This window comes from Blennius ocellaris, assembly GCF_963422515.1.
Source record: "Blennius ocellaris genome assembly, chromosome: 4".
NCBI lineage: Eukaryota > Metazoa > Chordata > Actinopteri > Blenniiformes > Blenniidae > Blennius > Blennius ocellaris.
Window position 1 is genome coordinate 20,667,768 of NC_137653.1, and position 23,213 is coordinate 20,690,980.

At 41.9% G+C, this 23,213-nt stretch overlaps 2 protein-coding genes across 2 annotated transcripts; both read right to left on the bottom strand.

Moving 5' to 3' along the window:
* Positions 1-119: 119 nt before the first annotated feature.
* On the bottom strand, positions 120-10,138 carry LOC308128713 (inter-alpha-trypsin inhibitor heavy chain H3-like). Its single transcript, XM_080494376.1, has 22 exons — positions 10,012-10,138; positions 9,432-9,458; positions 9,017-9,040; positions 7,562-7,716; positions 7,125-7,229; positions 6,875-7,037; positions 6,263-6,373; positions 6,037-6,165; positions 4,808-4,924; positions 4,551-4,719; positions 4,333-4,458; positions 4,037-4,218; positions 3,759-3,944; positions 3,536-3,675; positions 2,943-3,103; positions 2,737-2,763; positions 2,608-2,664; positions 1,707-1,820; positions 1,339-1,540; positions 1,056-1,228; positions 741-852; positions 120-622 (listed from the first exon to the last, which is right to left on the bottom strand). Exons 1-22 carry the CDS (start codon positions 10,117-10,119, stop codon positions 457-459), a joined length of 2,754 nt encoding a protein of 917 aa, XP_080350502.1. The 5' UTR covers positions 10,120-10,138; the 3' UTR covers positions 120-456.
* A 750-nt stretch (positions 10,139-10,888) lies between these two features.
* On the bottom strand, positions 10,889-22,906 carry stimate (STIM activating enhance; the record flags this gene model as incomplete). Its single annotated transcript, XM_080494409.1, has 10 exons — positions 10,889-11,215; positions 12,267-12,390; positions 16,038-16,145; positions 18,789-18,932; positions 19,063-19,140; positions 19,613-19,725; positions 20,000-20,121; positions 20,208-20,303; positions 20,404-20,452; positions 22,675-22,906. The coding sequence occupies 10 exons, from the start codon at positions 22,904-22,906 to the stop codon at positions 11,106-11,108; spliced, it is 1,176 nt and encodes a 391-aa protein (XP_080350535.1). The 3' UTR covers positions 10,889-11,105.
* Between the last annotated feature and the right edge of the window lie 307 nt (positions 22,907-23,213).

Below are 23,213 nucleotides of genomic sequence, written 5' to 3' on the forward strand. Positions count from 1 at the left end.
ATTACTTTGTACACGCAGTAAAGATGGGAACAATATCTTCAGACTACGGAATTCGATGCCAAAATAGACTATGTTATACAATTAGGAGCCTATTCATCCAAATCGGGACCTCAAGTTTAGAGAAGCAAGGTTTTGTTTAAAGGTTCGGATCCCACTGCTGACATGTTACTAATGTAGACCTCTGAGCAAGGCCATTGACCTTCATCTCTGTCGGCACTGCCCTGCAGCAACCCACCGTTCCTCACCTGAGCAGTTATGACTAGTTATGAACAAGATGGGTGAAATGAAGAGAATTATCAAGGATACTGAGACAGATTCTTTATGCTGTTGCTCATGAAGTTATTTCACATCTTGACATGACATCGCATGAACCTGAAATTGCAAAAGTCAACCTTGGTGGGTTTTTTTTTTCAGGTACACAATATCTTGAGAGTATTGTGAGTATCTGAGGTGTGACTATACATTTATTGACTTCATTGTATTGTGAACATGTGTGAAAACACTGGACACTATGTAGTCTGTCACGAGTCCATCGACGAGGCCTGTCCCGTTACTGTGGACGAACCAACAGGGAACACGTTCTCCATTCCTCACATCTCTGCTAAAGTCCCTCTGCCAGCCTCTGTGGACAGAGAAATCCATCTCAAATAGTCTAAAAGACACTGCCGACACAAGCAGACACAACCGTCTGAACATTTTAGGACACGCTTTGCACATTTTCACTGGGGATCTTGGCATACCTGGTCACGTTGAGCTCATGTCCTTTCACATACATGGTGGCGTCTGGTTTCTCAGGGACTTCTCCTGGACGCAACCCTGTCACCTCATATTCAATTCCATGATAGAACTGACCTGAATGATAAACCACCATGAGGGGAAAAGAAAAAAAAAATCAGCTTTACTACATTCGATCTCTGTGATCTTAATAATCCAAAAACAAAACGTCAAAGCAATGCTTGCATTTATGGCGTATTTCGTAACAGCTGCAAACCATGACTGAATGAAGACCAAATCACAGCTAAATCAATGCACTGTTGGATCAGTATGTCACACACCCAGCAGCCCATGGACAGAAGGTGAAAGAAGGTGGCTGTCCAGAGTGTAGAACCCCAGGTAGTCTCTGTGGTAGGGGTGCTTCGCCCACACTTTGTGCAGCAGGATGACAAACTTCACCGAATCCTTTAGTGTGACTGTTAGACTGCGACCTTTGGTCACAACTAGATCCATACTGCAGCAGACAGAACATACAGAACCGAATGAACATTTAACATCATACTCACACTGGGAAGAAGTTTTAATTTCTTTTTTTTCCCGAGATGAATGTATGCCATCACTCACTTGATTCCTTTGAGAGCAGCTGTATCAGACCACAGGACCTTGACTTGCTTGTTGTCCTGAAACACTGAGATTTCTTGAGTGTTCACCTCCAGCTTGACCCCCAGAGTCTGGTGGATAATGCCAAAACGCCCAAAATAGGTATTGATGTTCCCGTTGGGGAGAATCTTCTTGTCTCCAATAGTCTGGCCGTTAACCTGAATACCTGAGGAAACAGCAAGATACAACATGTTTGGTTTACACGGTGTTAAACAAGTCCAACAGTGAAAAATAATTAGCAAATCAGTAACAGACGAAGGATATCAAACACTGCTGTTTAATAATGTCAAAGATTAATACAGTCTTTATTATGAACTCATCTGACGGCTGACCTGATTCTGGGTCACTGACGAGATTGAAAATGGTTCCTGGTTTGTCATTGATGTTGAAGCACAAAGCATCATCTCTGTCAGGAAGCTCTATCAGGAAGTGAGGATCTCCATCCACTGTGGATGACAGCAGAAAACAGTGACAACAAGATGTAAAATCATTCAGAGGCCATTCATCCATCAGCTCAACCATCTTTGTCACTGGGTTGTGGTGGTAATATTGGGAACAAAGATTCCCAGGCATTCCTGTCCTCTGGGATCTCCTACAACTCATTTGAGATGGGCACCAAAAGCCTCTCAGATCATCCAAGATATAAATTCTCAAGTGGCCAATTGATCTCCCTCGACATGCAGAAGCGACTAACATTTCCATTAAAATCATTTATGTATTTGGTTGGTGATGAAAAGCCACCAGAGGGTTGAGTGGACTCTGCTCGATTTTAAAGAGCGCCTCATTTGGGACACCTGTATCTGTCATGTCATTCTTTCAGTCACAATATGTGGGAATATGGATCCATGGCTCCAGAGCAAACTCTACATTGCTGCTCTTCACCACAACAATCGGACTCACTGACACTACTGCTGCTACTTTTCCAGCCTGCTGTAGCCAATCTCAACATCCATGCTCATAAAATAGAAAAGATGAACAGATAGATGGATGAGAAGTTCATGCACATGTTCGCTAATTACTAAACATCTGTGCTGATACCAAAGGTCCCATCAGAGGAACCACCAAGAATACCTGGGAACTATCTTTGTTAGTAAGGGTTATGATCATTCACTTCACTTCAGTTGTCCTGCTGTAAATTAAATTTTAAAAAATGACATCGTAATGATTAAATAGCTTTTAGGACCATCAACATGTGCCAGAGCAAACACTCGGGCAAAGCTATGACATACTCACCAAAAACTGGGGATGAATATCTGTAACTTGGAGACGATTGAGGACGGTAGCGATATGCTATTCACAGGGAAAAAAAGGCAGGTCAATTTCTTTTTCATGTTGTTATGATGTGGTTTGAAACAGTCTTACCCATAGTCTCTGCCTTTTGTCTTTCAGCTGTTAAAAAAACAGAAAATGAAAAACGGTTGGAGAAAACTTGTTACATTTCTGAAGACCCTGATGTTTGCATCTGTTTAGCCAATAATGTGTTGCTTGTCAGAGAAATATTTGACAGTAGTAATGTGAAGAACAGACAGCCTTGTACGCATTTTAAAACCTTCCGTATTCTCCATTACCTTCGGTCAGCTTGTCAGCGATGAGCTGGTCAGCTAATCCGTCATCATTCTCGGGCTTGGTGACCACCATGGAGGTGAGAGGGGTTACGAAGTTGTACTGCATGGACATTTCCAGGGCTTTGGCCGTGGCATTGGCTTTCTCGTCCGCTTTACCACTTTTGCTGCAAGAGAGAGCCAGAGTGCTAATTTGTCACCACAACCACATGGAATATTTTAAAAAAACTACTACAAGATTTACACAGGCTGCTGCAAATGGCCCCCGAAGGATGAGAAGCAGTGTAAGCAAAGATCAATGAATAGACAATAAAGAAAGAAAGAAAGCAAGACAGTTCTATTGTTGTGTAAAGCTTTTCTGTTGTTTTGTATACATTTAAAATCCTATACAATCCTGTGTATTTCTGGCCACAGAACTCCAAATATGGCCGCTCAGCCACAAGCACAACCATTCAAAACAAAGTGCCAATAATAATTACAATTGATTTATTCTTCTGTCTGTCTACTTATTTTGTCTACCTTCATAATGACGAGAAGACAAAAAAAAGATAATTGAGGATTTATCAAAAAGATGCTGGATTTTCATGAATGTAACAAACCTCTTCTCGAGTAATTGTTGGATAGTGAGGTATGCCCACAGACGCTCCGTAAAATCTCCAAAGATGTACTCGTCATCGGGGTAAACAGCTGTCCAGTCCAGAGCACTGGCCGGGGCTTCGACCTTGTACTCTCCTTCAGACTAACAGCCAGAAAACAGAATAAAAAGTAGAGCAGCTAAACCATTCTCTTGTCTCTACATTTCTGCCATTTCCATAGCCTCACCCCACGGCCAACAACTTCCACTAAGAAGTTGTCCAGGTCATTGTCCATCAGTCGACCGGCCACCACGATCTCTGAGCCGTTGAACAACTGGGCAAAGTTGTTGGTGGTCAGGAAGTTGACTGCATTGTCAGGATAGCGGAGGTCCACATCTAAAAGTAAAGGACTGGCCACTTCCTCGTAGAAACCCTGGAAGAAACAAGAGTACACTCTTTAACCACGTGCGACAGAACAAATCGAATCGGGGAAAGACAAACTAATTGACGCTCTCAAGTCTTCACCTGGAGCTGCAGTGTTGCGTCTGAAGCTTCAAAGATTCTGCGGGCCACTCCTTTGTTTTGTTGGCTCATCACATCCAAGAAGTTGTAATCCACATTATTTCCAAATCCCAGACTGAACAGTGACATATTTCCTCCCATTGCCGAGCGCACGTTCTCCTGGATGCTTCTGGTGTCACTTACTCCTTCACGGGCATAGTTCAGAACAACGACGAACATCATGTCAAATGTAACATTGATTATAGGCAGAATCCAATGCTGGGTGTATCAAATAGTGCATTCAAACTCTGTCTACTTGCCTGAATTTGGCATCCCGTCAGTCAGCAAAATAATCATATCAGTGCTCCTCTCAGGGAGTTTGTTCTCCCGTCGATCTTTGATCAGCATGTCTGCACCTCTTAAAACTGCACCATTGATGTCTGTCGCTGAAAAGAAAACACAGGAAATTATCTTCAAATTATTGAACTTTATAAAACAATACGTTTGTCCATTTTTTCCCCCCTTCTAAATCACTAACATCCTCTGGCGTGTATTGCTCTGGTATACGTCATGGCTTCATCCACATTCTCCTTGGTTGCTTTGGAGAGTGAGTCCTTCCACAAAACAAGCATGTCATCAAACAGGATGATTGCAAAGTGATCCTCTTCGTCCAGATCTTTGAGGATGACCAGCATTGCCTCTCTTGTCTACAAAAAAAAAGAAAGAAAATGTTGAAACCTGTGCATTTGAGCGCCTCTCACTGAGAATCTCATCATTAATCTGAAGATCTCCCACCTGGTCCATCTTTGTTCCAGACATAGAACCGCTCACGTCAATTACAAACACCACATTCTTGGGCATTCTGGTGAGCGCCGGCGGAGCAAAGAAGTGCACAAAGTGTCCGTTCACTATCTGAGAAAAGTAAGAAGAAGAAAGAATGGGAGAATGCAAAAGAAAAACTTGAACGTTTTTTGCGGTTTTTTGTAGGGTTCAATCTTTCTTTGAATTTAATTGTACAACCATCATTTCAAAAACGTTGGTATAAAGTGTGAACAAATACATCCAAAATGCAATTCATCCATTTTCTATAGCATTTCATCCTTTTTTTTGGGGGGGGGGTTGACTGGGGGGGTGAAGATGGTCCCAACAGACGACCTCTATCCATCTTTTGAACTGCTTTCACTAACTTCGGGTCGTAGTGAGCAGGAGCTGATCCTTGCCTGATTAAAGTCGAAGGCAGTGTACTCTCTGGACTTTGCTATTCCCACACTTTCAAAATACAGAAAAGGCACAGTCAAATATCTTGTTTTGAGGAAGTTTTACTGTCTGAATTGAATAATAAGTGGACGTGTTGCATTTTATGCATTCTTTCAGGTTCACTTGTACGTTCTACTGTGCATTGTTGTATCTAGCTGCAACAAAGTTCTCTCTTAAGCTTTTATTAGCAAAGTGACTGTTTAGTTGTTTTCACAATTGTTTTTGGTATCTTTAGAAATAGCAATGGTAAGTAATGTGGTGTACGTTGTTACAGATTTCTCAGGTTTAAGTTGATTAAAATTAAATTTGGCACTTTACACTGCTCACACAACATTAACACAATTGTATTTTGCTCCCTTGAGACTATTTTCAATTATATGTGAAATGACATGATCTGGGTCTTCATTTCCCATCAAATGCAAATTGTTTATAATTAAGTATGAGGTTAGAACAAGATTACATATTTCAACCTCTCAGCATTTTAATGAGTGCATTACAAAGAGTTAAACAATATGGGGGCAGCAGCCTATATTGTTTCAGTATCTGTATTTTCTGCAAGCATTCTTTGCAATACCACAAACTTTAAATTTCCATCATCACATATACAATGGAGGTATTTTTTTTGACCATACCCCTTTTCTGGAATTCGGGTTGTTGCATTTTATTACGAGATTTGGACGTTTACAGTTTAGAACACAGACCACTAAACATATTTTGTGGCAGATAACTGTGAACTGATGTCCTTGAACTGCTTATTGGCAGCTGACCTGGATATCCCCGATGTTCTTCTCTCGGTTCACGTCATACTTAATGATAAAATCTCCATCAATCAGCGTCGCGCCACAATCTGGACACTTTCTTTGCTGGTCCATTGTTGGTGAGAAAGAGATGCGTGCCTGAAAAGGATTTAAAAGAATTGTACGTATTGCATGGGATGAGACCGAAGAGAGACAGATGTGTAAAAACAGATCATGAATTTGCAGGACGATGTACCTTTCTGTCTGTGACGGTTTTCTCCACCAGGGGGAGCAGGTCATTTGACAGGAAGGTTGCGTGGGCATCCACAGAGGAGAGGCCCTGAGGCTCATATATGTTTGTCACAATCTGTTTCCACACAAGCAAACACAAAAGGTTTTGGACTATCAGCAAGGCAATCTGAGAATAATTGCGTTTAGAGAAATGCTGTAGTTGAAAACACGTTAGATCCAAGTACACAAGGCCCTAATACACAATAATAGGTATACCAATAAGTTTTAAGGTGATTCTCTCACGCTAAAAAGCAACACAATATGACACGGTCCAGATTTATGCCACATGCATTGACAAGACATATGCAGTCAAAGTTTTCGTACTTAATTCAGTTTCATACTCTATGTTATGGTGAGTTCCACAAATAATAGGTGACAATATGATAAAGTGCATCAAATCATATGATATTACATCAGCGAGGTCGGGTTTGTGATGTCTATGAGTTGTTTGATTGTGAATCTTTACATCTAATATTCCTTTTGTGTATTTCAGTGATCCATGGCTTTTCGTGCAGCATTTTCAAATGTGATGGAGTTTAAATTGTTGCGTTCACATGGCTGAACTCAGTGAGATGACCTTGAACTCCTGGACGAGCGTCTTGGGTTTAACTCGAGTCATAATCTCATAGAGGCCCAGTTTCCTCTGAAGGAGCTCCTCGTACGTCAAAATGAAAGTCACATTACTTTCTGCTGCAATGTTGACAGACACTGAAAACTTCTCCATTTTCCTTCCAGAGGCTCTATTACAAAATAAAAGAACAGAACATTTTGAATCTAGTGACGCTGGATTCATATGATTGTATATCTTTTAATTCTGATAGACTCACTTGACCAGCCCGGCTGTCTGTCCAGTGGAAACTGCCTTCTCGTACTGTTTCTTTGCTTTTTCTTTCTCCTTAATCTCCCCCACATAGAACTGATTATTAATTTCCCTGTGAGACACAATGAGATAGACCAAAATCATTGATGTTCTTAAAGGATCTGTTCGTAATGTCTTCAAATTTGACATTTTCCAATAAGCAACAACAGGCATCGTGTCATTCAATTGATGTCCACGAGTTTCATCCTGCCCTCAGGTACACTAAATAGTAAACACAGCTGGAGGTTTTGATAAATACTATCTATCAAAGGAACAAACAAAAGCCTCCAGTGACAGTAATGAATGTAAATTGGCTGCATCATGACATCATGACAAGATCTGGAGATGGACTTCGTCACGTAGGCGAGGGCGTGGACAGAGGCAGGAGAGAAGAGACTGACTGACATGGTGAAGTTTGTGATGAATGCAGTCTTGGGCAGTTCCACTTCAAAAAATATTTCCTGGGACACGTTTGCTTTGTTTAAGGCCACGGAGGTCATGACGGTGTGGGCAAAACGAGACATCACAGTGCAGTCCACGATCACACTGTGCACCTCCACCTGCGGAGGAGACAAAAGCACCACCGGAAAGTGAAACCATGAAGACACTGACACTGAGACAGGGTCACACTTTCTCCAGTGAACTGCCAAGAGATGATGGAAAATGGTTCTGTCCGTAATCTTGCATACCTGCATCTGTTCATTATTATACACTGTCGCTGTTCAAAAAAAAGACATTTGGTTCTGTAGCTCCTCTGTAGTGGCTCCATGAAGCTTTCAGAAAATTATATGTGAACTCTTTTTTATTATATATACACACCAGCGTAATTTTCAAGAGTTTTAAAAATAGGCGCACGTAAAAATAGGGGGAAAAAATAGCAAAAATGCAAGAAATGTACAAACAAAATGTAAAATGGTATAATGGCTTAAAAACCTGAAATTATAAGAATTTGCTGTCAAATGTCAAAATGGTCATGAAACAAGAGGAGTGAACCTGCAATATTCAAGTACAAAAACAAGTAAAATCTAATGAGCTGTTCACCGTCCTGAAATGAAATTGTAATGTAATGTAATGTAAAGCTTTACGGGCTGTGTTGGCCTCGTTTTAAAGGTTCAACGTTTTTGAGGGTCCACTTAAACTTGATTTGGTGGAAAGTCCCAAACAAAAGGCTCTTTGGGTCATAAAGGTTACAGACCCCTGAACCAGACTGCTGAATTCTGAAAAAATAAACAACTGTGCATGTTTGAGGTGGAAATGGGTTTAGTATCCACCACCAATAATAAAAAATAATTCAGCATTACTGAAAAAGAAGGTGAGGAACACAAAAACAACACACGTTTTGAAAAATAACAAATGTTTTCAGAATATTCAAGTAGTTACTGGTTTCTGATTTCTTTCATGCTGTTCAAAAGCGTTTAAACTTGCACAGTCTCACACAGTCACTGCACTGTTTTTCTTTTGGCTGCATCGAAGCTTTGCAGCAACAACTTGAACGACAGCATCCAATATTACTGTAACAACATTTGATTTTCAGGAGGTTACACAAACTCTATGGTTTGTACTGCATGAGGCTTTCATCAGTGGCAGGGCAAAAACAAATATAATCAGAACTTACTTCTCATAAGCTCTACATTTTTAGGCGCACACGCTGGAAAGTCATATCATGTATCCTATGGCCAGATTATTACTGTAGTAGCTTTCACTTAAAAAAAAAAAGTCATTAATGTATAAATGCTATGAAAAACATCTAAATGAGTTGTGTGTTCATGTAACAAACGCATGTTGCTAGTTTTTAAATTAAAAGTTTCAAACAAAACTCCATTAACAATGACCCATGAAGAAATAAATATCTTCACTTACCGTCATCTGATTTGCGCTTCTTTTCTGAAACAATAAAGAGAAAAACTATATTCTGAACCTGCTTCACAGCACAGCTGTAGACATTTCAATTATTACTTCATTCTATATAGTAAGCCCATAAATGCACTTCTTTAAAATTAATATTGTCATCAATATCAATATATGTTAGGGTTGGTGTGTGGGTGTGTGTGTGTATGTATGTGTGGATAGGTGTGTGTGTGTGTGTGTGTGTGTGTTTCTATTTTTTATATTTTTATTTTGTGAAGCACTTTGAGTTGTATGTATATTTGTATGAACAGTGCTCTATAAATAAAGTTTGATTTGATTTGATTTGATCAGCATTTAGGTTCTACCAATGAGTCTAATCAACAACATGCTTTCACAATCATTGAAAAAAAGACGTTTTTACCAATACCTGCACTGATCTGGCGACTCTTGTGTCCTGAAATATAAATACGGGATAATGACTAATGTCAATCCAAATGATCACAGAGGGGGAAAAAAAACGTAGGCTATCTAAATAAACAAAAAATCTTTTGCAAATACTGAAGTTAGACAAGTCGATGAGAAAGGTTTGGGGGAGTTAACTCTTTAAGTATTGAATTGCAGGACATCTGGAGGAAACAACAGGCTTTTGGAAGATTTTTTACTGAAGTCATCCAATGGGATTGATAGATTATTCAGAGACTTTTTTCCAACTCTATCTTATGATATACAATATTAATTTTCCACTTTGCAACACATTTGTACATCTGATCAACATTTGATTGTGTTTTTACAGACTGTCTCTAAAAACTCCCAAATGTGAAACAAAAGAAATAGACCTTAAAATATTCTTTATCGACACATGATGGTTAAATTCTCCATTTATTTTCAATGTCGTCCCGGAAAGCTGCAAAGGAAAACAGTACCTACACACCACTATAGATACATTAAATTTAAATGATAAAGACACATAATTTCCAGAATACAAGAAGGTGACTGTGTGAAGTTACCTGTGGCGCCTCATGGTTCCTGGAGATGACCAGAGCCCCCGAGGCCGGGCCGGCCCAGAGGCAGCAGCTCCACAGCAGCAGGACGCCAAGGCTAAACAGTCCAGACATGACCAAACCTCCAGTCAACACTGACTGACTTCAGTCCAGAGCAAACGAGGCCCCTGCCTCGAGGGAGGGACAAAGTACGCGTGTGTTTTTCCTTGACTGTTGACCAACAGAGCAAAGCTCCAGTGTGTAGGAGGCTGTAAGGTTCAAACCTGCTGCTTTTAGAACTTTGTGAGAAGAAGTGGGAGTTAAATCAAAGCTCCCGCAGAGACATTCTGAGACCATTTGAATGATTTTAAGATTTAAGATTCTATCAGTCTGTGTGTGTGGCAGCATTCATGTTACAGAGACGGTGCATCATGTCATGACAGTAATCTCGTGTTGTTTCTAAAACCATTTTTGAAAAGCACGTTCAGTGCAGGGTGTTGATGTTTGAGTGCATATGAGGCCATTCTGAGTTTTTGGAGGCAGTCATGTGGACTTTCTGCATGTGATTCACTTGCGATCAAACAGTATCTTCTGGAGGTAAATAAAAAAGCCACCCACATCCCGCCACAAAGGGCACTAATCTCTGATTGCTCGATGCTGCAACTCTGAACTTTTGACAGCAAATAATTACTTTTTTCTAAAAGGACCTGTACTTTGCTCTCTATTTTGTTTTTGAAGTGAATTAAAGTAGGTGCTTTCCAAGAATGTGTTGGTTATTGTGATAATGTTAATAAAATGTTTTTTGAATGTTTTGGTTCAGACCCTTAATTCGACTGTTTTCCTCTATTTGGTGAATGTTAAAGTGATCATCCTGTTTGCTTCGGGCAAAGAAGAAAACGTAATATTAATAAAGTGGTGTTTTTATTTAGGAAAAAAGTGGTGAGGTAAAAAAAATTAAATAAAGCATACATATAGCAGCAATATCAAATTGTACTACCGGCACAAACTTTGCACATTTATCCTCACAAATGTTTTACATTGATATGAAAAGTCACACATACAGTATATATCATGGGATTCTCCCGCAGCAACATGAAAACAGTGAACTTTGGTTCAGAGGTCTATTTGCTGAACACGCTGGCTCCTGGAGATTTGTCTGGTTTGCTCAGACACGTCTCTCCTCCAGTCCTCACACCGCTGAACACAGATGGAGCCACTTTGCCCGCCCGTTCTAAAACACAATGAAACAGAGAAAAACCCAGTCAGAGATCCAGATGATTTTACCCAAATGGCTTTTCGTCCTCAACAGCACAAATTAGTAACCGAAATGATTCATGTGTATTTGAGCGAGCTGAGTGAGAACAAACTTTTTGTGAAAAATGGGATTAGTCTGTTTATTGAGCAAATATTCATCATGGAAAAAAAGATCCCCATATTTTTAAAGCATTTAAACCAGTAATAGTATGTGAAATGTTCGTACTGTAATTTTGAGAATGCAATGTGCTCTATATGGTCAAAAAGCATTAAAACCAAAACTGAAGAGGCAAAACAAAATGCAGAAAAATTAAGGACATGGTTATACTTTCTCTATTTATAGAATTACATTATACTGTACATAATAAAATGCGTTAACAAAACAAAATGCAAAACTATATTAGACTGACCAGAATGATTGAGCTAACAAGCTGTGTTTGTTTTGTGTGTTTGTCTTTGTGTGTTTGTTTTCTTCATGAATCAGCACCAACCATTTTTGTACTTCTCCCGCACACACTACCGCTCCCTGGTGGTCTAGTGGTTAGGATTCGGCGCTCTCACCGCCGCGGCCCGGGTTCGATTCCCGGTCAGGGAACTTCACTTTTGTATAAGTTTTTTTGTTTTACATTTATGTGAAATACTGTCTTTGAGACGAACATGATTTCATAAAATAGTTTGAATAAATAGCAAACACAAAACAAATGATGCATCTCGTGTCGTGATATCGTACATCCATCCTTACAATTTGAATCAGTGATAAAACAAATGGACACATTTATTTGTTCTATGGTTTGAAGTTACATGCAGTGATTCCTGTATTTTTTATATTTAGTAGTGTGGTTATTGGTAAATATGTTGAACTAGTTTCTGCTTATCAAGCCGCTTTTTTAACACCTGCACATCAAGCATGTGGATGTAACTAGTTGGATAAAAATATATTGGAGACATTTTAAATAACACTTTTGCATGCTGTCTTGTTTAATTTCTCAGTGAAAGAAGGGACGACTGTGATAAACAGCTTTACTCACCACACTCCATCATGACCTCATAGGTCTTACTCTTGACCTCGCCCTTCAGTCCCAGTTTACTCCGAGCTCCTTTCAGGTCCTCCTCCTTCATCGGTGGGCGCTTCTTCTTCTTCACCTCACCCGGCTACAGCGAGCAACGCCCAGATGTTAATGTATATTAATGTTATCAAACCTCTAAAAATGATCCCCATAAACAAAGCTGCATTAGATGTAACATACCTGTGACATGGCGATTAAAGTTGGTGTACAAACTTCGACACTCTTCCCAATGTAGATGATTTGCTCGTCGCGGATCGGGGTGTGTTTGTGTCTTTGTCCCCCAGCAAGCCTGTCATATATATATAGTCCTGCTCCCGACACTGTGAGTCAGACCCTCAGACCCCCCCCACCCGCCCACCATTGGAACCACTCTGCCTGTTGTCAGTGTGTATTATTAGGTGTGACGTGACGACTGGAATGGGTTCCCCATCTCTTCCAGACCAACAGCTGATAATGCAGGGACACAACACAAGCAGCAATACGCCGCCTCCTCCTTCCCTCCTGCTGACCCTGGCAAACATATCCGAAATGTAAGTGTGGGATTCAGCAGAGGAAAATCTTGAGCGAACGACGCCCAGCAGCACCTCCCTGCGTCTCCAGTGGCTGCGACACCACCTTCCCAAAGCGACAGTGGGCTTCTCCTTTTTGTGCTTCTTGTAAAATAAACGTTTTCAGACAGTTAACACATGAACCAACAAACTGAGGGCTGAACCAAGAAGACAGAATGTCTCACTGGCAGGTTGGAGTTAAAGGAGGGCTGAGTCATGCCAAGCAAGCCGTAGTAAATATCAATGGTTCCTTATTGAAACAGTTGATTTTACTCATAATTTAGTTGAATGAAGTGAAACTTTAACTTTTCAGAATTATTCAACATAACAGTATTGCAAGTATATTTCAGTTTCATTCTTGACCATGTCAGCATATGAAAATCAAAAATACAGAATCTATGTCTTTGATGTTCATATCAGAATTAAAAAATACTTAAAGCCTTATAATTGACATAATAAGAAATCATCGAATGACTTTTTAGTAGTTAATGGATTATCATTAAAAAGCTGTCAGAAGCTGGTAAGGACAAGATTAGTCATAAGACTTGGCATCATGATCTAGAATCAAAGTCTTAACTGTGCATGATGATGAGACTCAATGAGACCATGACATCTGAAAGTTCATGTCCACCTAAAGTAACAAATGACAAACGGGCTGAAACTGATGATCGCCATGCAATGTGCTTTTCAGAGCAGGGTGACTCTGGATGACAAAATACTGCTTGTGTGTTCCCTCCGTGAATTACAAGAAGCTATAAGCAGCAGATCTATTTCTGGATACATAATTATGAGTGGATGCCAGGTGGTTGTAACAGTGAGGGTACTATATCGCTCGGTAAACACGTGCAGGTATTTATATTCATTTACTTCTCACTCTTTTATGTTGACTATGGGGGAAGGAGCTTATTCGAGATGAGTTGGAGGGAAGTTTTACAAATTCTAGAAGCAATCACACCTCACATGTTGATTTTAAATCACTGATTGACTAAACAGACATGTGTATAGATTGTGAACATTTTTGTTCAACTTTGATTTTTTTTAAAGTGAAATCATGATCAATTTGACTGGTAAATTATAGCATATTAATCTATAGATAACAAGAACTCAAAACCCATGTCTTTGTTTCAGTGCAAGAAAATATTATTATATTAGTAGAATACACTAATTTTTTACAACATCTGACAAACCTTAAATGTGAATTAAAGAACTGCAGTTTCCACAATATTCTGCCTAAATACAACATGTGCTTTACAATTTAAGAGATTACGGTGGATTAGATTCCTATTACACTACTTACATCTTCAAAGTCATAAATTTGGTCACATGTAGCTGGAACTCAAAAATATTATTCATATTATGATCAGACTCACTTGTCAAAATGTATAAATTGTCACGAATGTGGACACATTCCTCCCTCTGTGTGGTCGTCCTGATCATTTCAACAGACTCACCATATAACACACACTGAAGCGCTTCCCTGGTGGCCAAACTCTGTTCCCGTTCAGATCCAGTTTTTGAATGTTGGTGAGAGAAACCGAACGTATTAACTCATGGTTTTGATTTTTTTATTTTCCAATTTCTAAAACAAAGCCTGTAAAGAAGACATGCATCCGCTTTTGAAATTGTGCATTACACCTTTTATTTGAAAAGCATTTATATTGATAATTTACCTCCATCCCTTGCTAAAATGCTAAAAGCCCTCTTTTTTTTTGTCCTGGTTAAGTTGAGAGTTCCCATAGTGGCTGCAAGGTGCTGTACTTTCCCCCCCCCGTTTTCTTATGCACAGTCATTTATTCCTTGCTCACAAGCCAAAAACATCATAATGAAATCATCCCAAGCACCGTAGTCATCACAGTTTATGTCACTCCTTTTACTTTAAACAGGACCAGCAGTCACACCCCCTCAGTACACAAGCTGGTATACTGTATGTATACACCGACACACACACACTCTCTCTCACACACACAAGCACTCACTCACTTTCTCTCGGCTGTCTGGTCCACACGCACCGTTACAGTTTATAGGTCTATGCATGTCACAATCTTAACATCAGAGCCTGCTGAATGCTGCTTCATGCCTGCAGATCTGGAGCTCTGGTGAAAACAAAACCAAAAGAAACAAACCAAACACCTGCTGGTAAGTTCACTCAGGCACATTACCGGGACAAAAGAAAACATTAGAACAAACTTAACCGTCACACAAGATACAAAAGGAAAGATGAAAGCTCTGATAAATGGGAAATTGTGCAAGAAATAGTTCCCATGTCCACTCGCTCATTTGGAGTGAAAGAATAAAAAAAGAAAGAAAAAAAAATAATATATATATATATAAAAAAACATGTTGGGCAAACGTAAGTCTCCATTTTGGAGAAGTAACACTTCTCAACAACAACTCAACTTAAGACACTCAGAGACAAAAAACAGACAAGAGCACAGACAGACAGACAGACGGACAGACAGACGGACAGACAGACGGTCGTACAGTTTCACCAGCACGCAGGAGTCAGAAGTCTCTGTGAGAAGATGAAAAAAATGGAAGATATCTGCAAGAATTAGTGTGCTCCCACTGATCTAAAGTAACACCACATCCAGAATATACAAGTGTGCTGCAGAGTGTCAGGAGCTGCATCAAGACAGTGATTCAAACACTGAAGTAATGCTGCTCTGAGTCGTGTGCAACTCCACACACACACACACACACACACACACACACACACACACACACACACACACACACACACACACACACACACACACACACACACACACACACACACACACACACACACACACACACACACACACACACACACACACACACACACACACACCCACTGAAAAGCAGGCTCTTTCACCAGTGTTACTTGTTTTCTATTATACTTTCAAATTAAGAGTGGTAGGGATGGTGGGATGATCCCCCCCCCCCCACCCCCCCAGTGTCCTTAAACACAACACTCACCCGAGGAGTGCAATGCTGATACAGTGATCCCAGGAACCTTTCTAAGCACAAAAGTTAGCCTGCAGGGCCATAGTAAAGTTCATACGGCCATCAGGAAAAGTACATTCTTTTCCTTAAGTCTTAAGCGGCTGATTTTGTAAAGTGGAGAATGTATTTGGGGATATGAGGTGAAGAGCTCCCGAGGGAAATTGGATGGTCGCTCTAAGGTCAGGCACACAGGTCAAACGGGGATCCCCATGCGAAGCTTCTTCTTCTTAACCGTCTTCAGGCCGGTGAGTCGACGGACATCGTCTTCATCTGACTCATCCATCTCATCGTCGGCTGAGAAAAGGATCTGAGGAAGAGGAACCAGTGAAAAGTTGTTTTTAATTTGAGACTCGTTTTTTTTTTTTTTTTTTTTTTTAATGCGGAAAACATTTGATCTATACGGCCATAGATTAATCACAAACCCACACTAGGCAGCAGAAGTGGGCATATTTTCGGGATCGTTAAGTTACCAGAGTATGGATACAATCATGTGCCCGCCTTGCGGAGAGCATGGGGAGGCCTCACACTGCCACATCACACTGAACGTCATGTGATCTGGACTGCCTGACCAATGGCGCCACATGTGGGACAAACCTGCCCATTGCCAATGAACAGTTCACGCGGCTGGCTTGTAAACGTCATGAGAAACTTCCTCAACAACACAAATCCTGAAGCGTCTCCCCTAGATGTCCCCTCCGATCAACTGAGGAGGCCACTGACACTACCGCTCCCTGGTGGTCTAGTGGTTAGGATTCGGCGCTCTCACCGCCGCGGCCCGGGTTCGATTCCCGGTCAGGGAACTTCACTTTTACAAGTGCAAAACACAATGAATTCTTACCAAGGTATGTAATTGATTACTGTTGACTAATTTGAAAAATGAAATCACAAATCAATAGTGAAAACATTATTACTATCTCTACATAAAAATAATCAGACTTTGCTGTCAGTGAAAATTGGAATAATTAAAAACAACCGAGCCAGCCAGGAGTCGAACCTAGAATCTTCTGATCCGTAGTCAGACGCGTTATCCATTGCGCCACTGGCCCACATGAGCACATCACCCCTGCTGTCTAGTAAAAGTCAAATTGATCTCAACAAAAAAACAATTCTTCACAAAGATTTGCAACTTTCTCGCAAGAGTAGTGTTTCAAAATGTTTCTAAAAGTGGAAACAATACAAAAACTGCGTGGCTGTTCATTCTTCATGTACCTCTTGGAATGAGCAGCGACTATAATTACATACTGCAATGTTTGAAGTAAAACTTTAACCAAAATGGAAATATACAATAAGCCAATATTTGCTAAACAAAAAAAGACAATTAGGTTTGAAGCACTGTGATGTTTTTGCTGGAGCTTCACTTTATTTCACAGTACCGGCTCATAATAAAACCTTTTGCTGCACAGGCCTGAAGAGTTTGTACTGTACTCTCCACAGTATCTGTTATATCACAACATCAGACATTAAAGACTTCCAACGGATCCCTGCCAGTGTCTCTGTTCACTGTCACAGCTCCAGGCAGTACATGGGAATTCAATCACTGTCCCGTTTTATCTGCAATTTATTTCCAGTTTGAGCCATAACCTTGCTGACACGTGCCCCCGGTGGTGTCGTGTTTAGGATTAGTCTCAATTCCCAGTCAGGGAACTATTACTGTGGCATGGAATAATAAATGAGTGCTCTCAACTCGTTTCCCTCCTTTCCTCTGAAGACGCACTGTCCTCCAGGTTTTAGCCGTCTCCCTGGTCCAATAAACCCTACAGATCGCTGAAGAATGAGGGCAATGTGCAATGTAGTAAATCCCTAAGGTGTTTGGAAGACAATGCTCTAATTAGAAAGAGATGGTGAAAGGATCAATGTACAACTAAAAAAACTGAGTTCCAATAGTCGACTGTTGAAGGCACAGGAGGTGAATAAAAACCCTGTTGACATAACGTTTCAAGTGAAAACGGATCATTTTTGCATTTTTACTTCAAAAGATTCCCATTTAGATGAGAAACACTGAAAAGTATGTCGTTTTTCCTGTCGGTCCACTAGCAGGTGGTGCTTATATGTAGTAAAACCACCTACCTTTGCACACAGAGAACAGAAAGCGACAAGCATTGAAGCTCCTTTAAATTGTATTTCCTCATTGTTTTGGTCCAATTATTTGTGAGAAATATGCATCTTCACCTGTGATTCAGACGACGGTCTAGTATATATTCACTTTATTGGAGACACCAAGGAGATCCGGGGTTTCAGGAAAAAACAAGAAGGCCGTTGCTCGGCTAATCCCCCGCCGGAGGGCTTTATATTTTCTCACAAAGCCAGCTCTAAGGCAGCACACTTGGTACACTAGAGGGTGTTCCATGGGTCCTAGTAGATAATTATGTAGAATCTGAAAGGTCTTCTTCATAAGCTATGTCAAAATACGTCTCCAGAGCCCAAAAGGTGTTTTTATGCACTTAGTGACCCTGTGACCTGATATGCAAATTAGGTCATGGTCACCATGGTGCCCCTTCTCCCCAGGTGAAGATATATTTTATATGAAAATACATGTATTGTGCAACCATGACGAGCAAACTTCAGACCCTACCAATCTTCAAGGTCAAGGTCAGGTCACTTGGTGTACTGGAGGTTATCCCTGGAGTGTGTCTCATGTGTGTATAAAATTTCAGAGCCCTAGCTCAAAAACCTAGGCCTCCAGAGCCCAAAATGTGTTTTTAAGCACTTCGTGACCCTGTGACCTACTTAATATGCAAATTAGGTCAAGGTCACCATAGTATCCCTTCCCCCTCTGAGATGTATCCACATGTGAAGTTTGGTCACTGTGGGCCCAGGGGTTGCCGAGATATAGGTAGAAACGGACGTACGGAGACTGTTTCAAGATACCCCTTCGGGGCCTATCGGCTACGGCGGGGGATAAAAAGGCTGAGTGTGGCTTTACTGCCACTACGTGCACACTGAGACTTACCTCGGACTCCGAGTCGTCGTGGGAAAGAGCTCGTCTGTAGCGCACTTTGCTGTTCCCCCTCGAATCCTCTTCTCTCTCCTCCAGCTTCGCTTTTGTCCTGTGCTTTTTCATGAGGAAATTATCTACCACCCAGAACATGAGGGCCTAATCAAACACAATAAAAAAAAAAAAAAAAAGAAACAGTGATTTTCTTGCCATTGAAGTTAATTTCTCACAACAGTAAATGTCGACATATCAGACGGGGGGGAAAGGATGACAGCAACGGCAGACTTACGTTGACGAAGAACGGGACGATGAGCATGACGATGGCGAGCTCCAGGTCAGGGTTCTGTATGGGGTTGAGGAGAGCCAACTGCAACACACACACACAAATAAAAGGAAGCATTAGGAAGGGATGAAGAACTCCTGTTTAGGCTGCTTGAGCCTCATTTTTCAGCCGTGTGATGGACCTCTCATATATTCTACCTGAGACAGTGTGTGATGTGAAGGATTATACTTTTATCATTGTGATGAGGTTTTTACACCAAAGAAAGCTGTGAGAACAGCATCTGGTCTACAAATGCCCCAGTGATTAGACTGATTAGATTTAATCACAGTTAAGGAACCATTTTTTTGTACGAATTAATCAACTACCAAAAATGTACAAGAGAAGCAGAAGAAATTGTTTTTTTCCCTCCCAGAGATTTGGTCAAAAGCAGGGTGATAATCGCTCTGCAAACCATCCTAAAATAAGTAGTGATCTCTTCCGAATAGGAAGAATGAAAACAATAATAGACACTCAGTTTAAATGCATCCTTTTCAAGCTATTACAACTTCCTCCTGACCTTCTTCCACTGAGGGATGAGGAGTACCAACATGATGAGAACCTTCTCAAACATCATGATGAGGATGTAGAGGATACATTGACCCAACCAGGCTGTGCACTGCACCGGCTCTCCTGCACACACAGGGCGAGAAAAACACATCATGGTAAAACTGACGGCAAAGCACAGACGCAGCCGGGGGGAGAAATCACGACGAAATATCAAAACAATAAAGGAATGTTGAAATAAAAACATTTTATTTATTATTTTACTGCTTTCGGGGACAAAAAAAAACAAGATTTATGGCACAAAAACAACCATTGGCTGTGGAATGACACTGCATTGAAGCACCGAGGTGAACTACTGCCCCCCGCTGGACACTGAGAGCAGTTGAAGAATGGACCTCACCGTATTCCCCGAACCGCAGAGACTCCCACTGTCTCCACTCTACAATAGCGCTGACGGCTCGTACGCCTGCATAGATCAGCAGCATGCCCAAAGAAGCATCGAGCAAGAAGTTAATGAGGTATCTGAAAGAGACGGGCGAGGAGAAATACTCTTTTCACCACAGTTTCTTGTTGATGCACGAGGAGCTTGAGAAGCGTCAAACACTCACAGTGAACAGGGATCTTCCTCTGTGAGGTCTGACAGGTACACATTGGCAAAATGGATGAACAGCATCCCGATTGCCTGTTTTGAGGTGTCCAGGAACCTGAAAAGACACAATTAAGACGTTCCCAAGGCACCCCAGAAGGATCCATGCGACGCCTTTGCAGTAAAATGAATTGAAGCAGGCGGCTCAGCTGCCTTACCAGATCCTCCAGGGTCTTCTCTCGTGTTTGGGCTCCCTGAAGCGTTTCACTGAGGAAAGAGGAGGGGGGGGGAAGCAGCACACAGATGGTGCGGTTTTATTACAGATCCCTCATAAAAACATGGAAGTGCACAGAATAAATCAAACTCATGTTTTTCCCTCTCAGTGAGTTGACAACCTTCCTGTAAGCCGCCAAAGGCCAAGTAAACATTTTATTACTTTTCTAGATTAGCTGTTAAGCCCAACTGAAAATAGATCAGTAGCTTGAGAGCAATCTTTTTTTTGATTCAACGAGGCTTAATAGTGGAACTGACCAAGCTGCAAGGGAGACTACAGGCTGCCAATGTTAAATTGAATGCAACGGGCTCGATTTATGTGTGAATAATTATTACAGCAGAGCAGTCACAGGGATGAAATGACCATAACCTGAAAAGCTGTCACATTGACTATTGTTCAATCCTAATGTTTGGGTTGAAGAAAGAAAAAAACATGGGATCAATCTTAGAAAAGAACAGAATAAAATCAATGAGAAAAGTCTTTAACTGATCCCTAAACGACTTCAGACTGTGAATCATGTCCAAGTTGAATGTAGAGTAATCACAGTATTTACAAACCAGCGCTCCTGACAAACAAGTGTTGTTGTTCCAAGGTGTAAATCTGTTTAATGTGGTGATTCTAATCTGTCTGTGTGAGAGTCTGAACGGGTTTCATGTCACAAGGCTCATTATTTAATGCAGCAAAATAGCGACACAAGTGTTCTTGTTCCCCACAATAGTTACTTGTTTTCCTTGCCCCCCCCCCACAACCCCTGAACTCTGCTGACAGAGACGTCCCAGTTACATAAACTCAGAAATGCTGAGATATCTCAACATTACAGTCTCACCTTTGTAGACTTTTTGACAGCTTTTTTTGTGTTTTCCTTTGGGCGAGTCGCACTGCGAGCAATGAGCTCAGTCTCTGCACAGTACACAAGTGTGACTTCAGACTCAACACACCCTGCCTGCAGCTGGATGGGACGTGAATGCAGGCCCCGCGCTCTCCCTCCAACACGACGGCCTGCCGAGAGGTTGCAGGACTAGGGTTTCAGTTATTAGGTCACAGAGCTGTCGGTGCTGCGCCCAAAGTAAACTAAACTTTGTCCAAAACTGGCAGGTGACTTATCCATGTGCAGAACACAACTCGTTCTCACAAGAGCTACACTAAACATGAGGTGCCGTGAATAAGCGGCTTCAGCTGCACAGATGTGTGAATTTGCCGTCGGCAACATCTATCTCGGCGTTCTGCTGAACTCCAGTCCGAGAACGTCCACCTGCACAAAGGATTCCCAGCACAGCTGCACATTTGTGCTTCAAACAACTCGAAAAGCGCACATCAAACCGCTGCTGGTATCACATCAGTGACTCCCAGCCATTAAACGCAAAGACTGACACTCACTTTCAAAATATCTCACACCGACACTTCACTCGGGTCGCTATAACTATATTTTCTCTCTGCAGAGCACGGGGACACAAGTTTAAGTCGCTCCCCTGCAATCATATTAAACTCTATTCAGTCTTCGGCAGCTCCTAATGAAACTTTTCCTCTTTTATGACAGTTTAAAGTAATAAATGCCGTTTCAAAAATGCATGTATCAAAGCTTTTGCTTGTTGTACAAGCCACAGGATTTAAAACACTTTAAACAGAAAAGAAACCATTACTTGTGGGTACCATGTACGGGGATGACTCAATGTGAAGAATGCTTTCAGTTCCTGCTACTGCTGCCTCAACGTTTTTTTGGTAAACAACTCAATGTCTGAATAGCATCTTGGCCTGAGAGCTGACTGCCAGTGCAGCAGGGAAGGTCAAATGCATCGGGAAACACAAAGAGGAAGGAGGCAGGTCAGTCGGTGTAGAGTTACAGTAAAGTGAACAGCAGGCTGCAGAGCAGGAGTGGTTCGCACTGTCCATAGTGAGCATGCCTGTGCCTGTTCTCCCTGCGCATGTTTGACTTTTCAGCTGAGGTTAATGGTGACTGTGAATTGCACATAGGTGTGAACGAGAGTGTGTGACCCTGTGACGGAGGGTGACCCTGTCCTCTCATAGTGACCTGGGATTTGGTCCAACCTCTCCTCGACCCCCAGTAGAGAAGATACATGGATGAACTCCATGCATGTGGCTTATATTATAAACACACTGTCCCTAGCTGAGATCAATGGTGATATTAGATAACTGGAGAGCTGCTGTTTGGACACTGTCCAGCAGCTGGAGGGGTCAGGTTTCCAGCCATACTCACACATGAGCGTGCTGAAAGCCATCACGGCCAGGAGACCTTGCAGGAAAATCCCGAACGAGTCCATCAGGGCGCCGTTCTCGCAGCCCCGGGTGTCAGTACCGAGAGTCGGGCTGGAGGGCGACGACGTATTGGTGAAAGAGACCGCCGACAGCCCCGCTCCTCCTCCGGGACCAGCCAGAGCCACCTCTCCGAGCCGGGTCAGCACGCCGACACCGCTTTCAGCAGCAGCCATGGCGGGAGAAGACGAGCTGGACGAGGCGAAGCGACGGAGACCCCCCCCCCCCCCCCCGGCGGTTCTCTGCGGCAGTGGTCGGTCAGCTAATCGACGGTGGGACACGGCGACATCTCCTCGGTGTCATTCTCCTGCTCCACACACCCACGCGGCCATGGCTGCAGTGTCCAGGGAGGAGAGGAGTCGAGGAGGGCGATCCAGGGGAAGTTTCCCCCAACAGGAGCGGAGCGGCTCACTTTCTGAACAGTGGGGAAAAAACCAAGCCGACTCGACCTGGACGCTTCTTGTCGACGAGCTCACGTTTAAC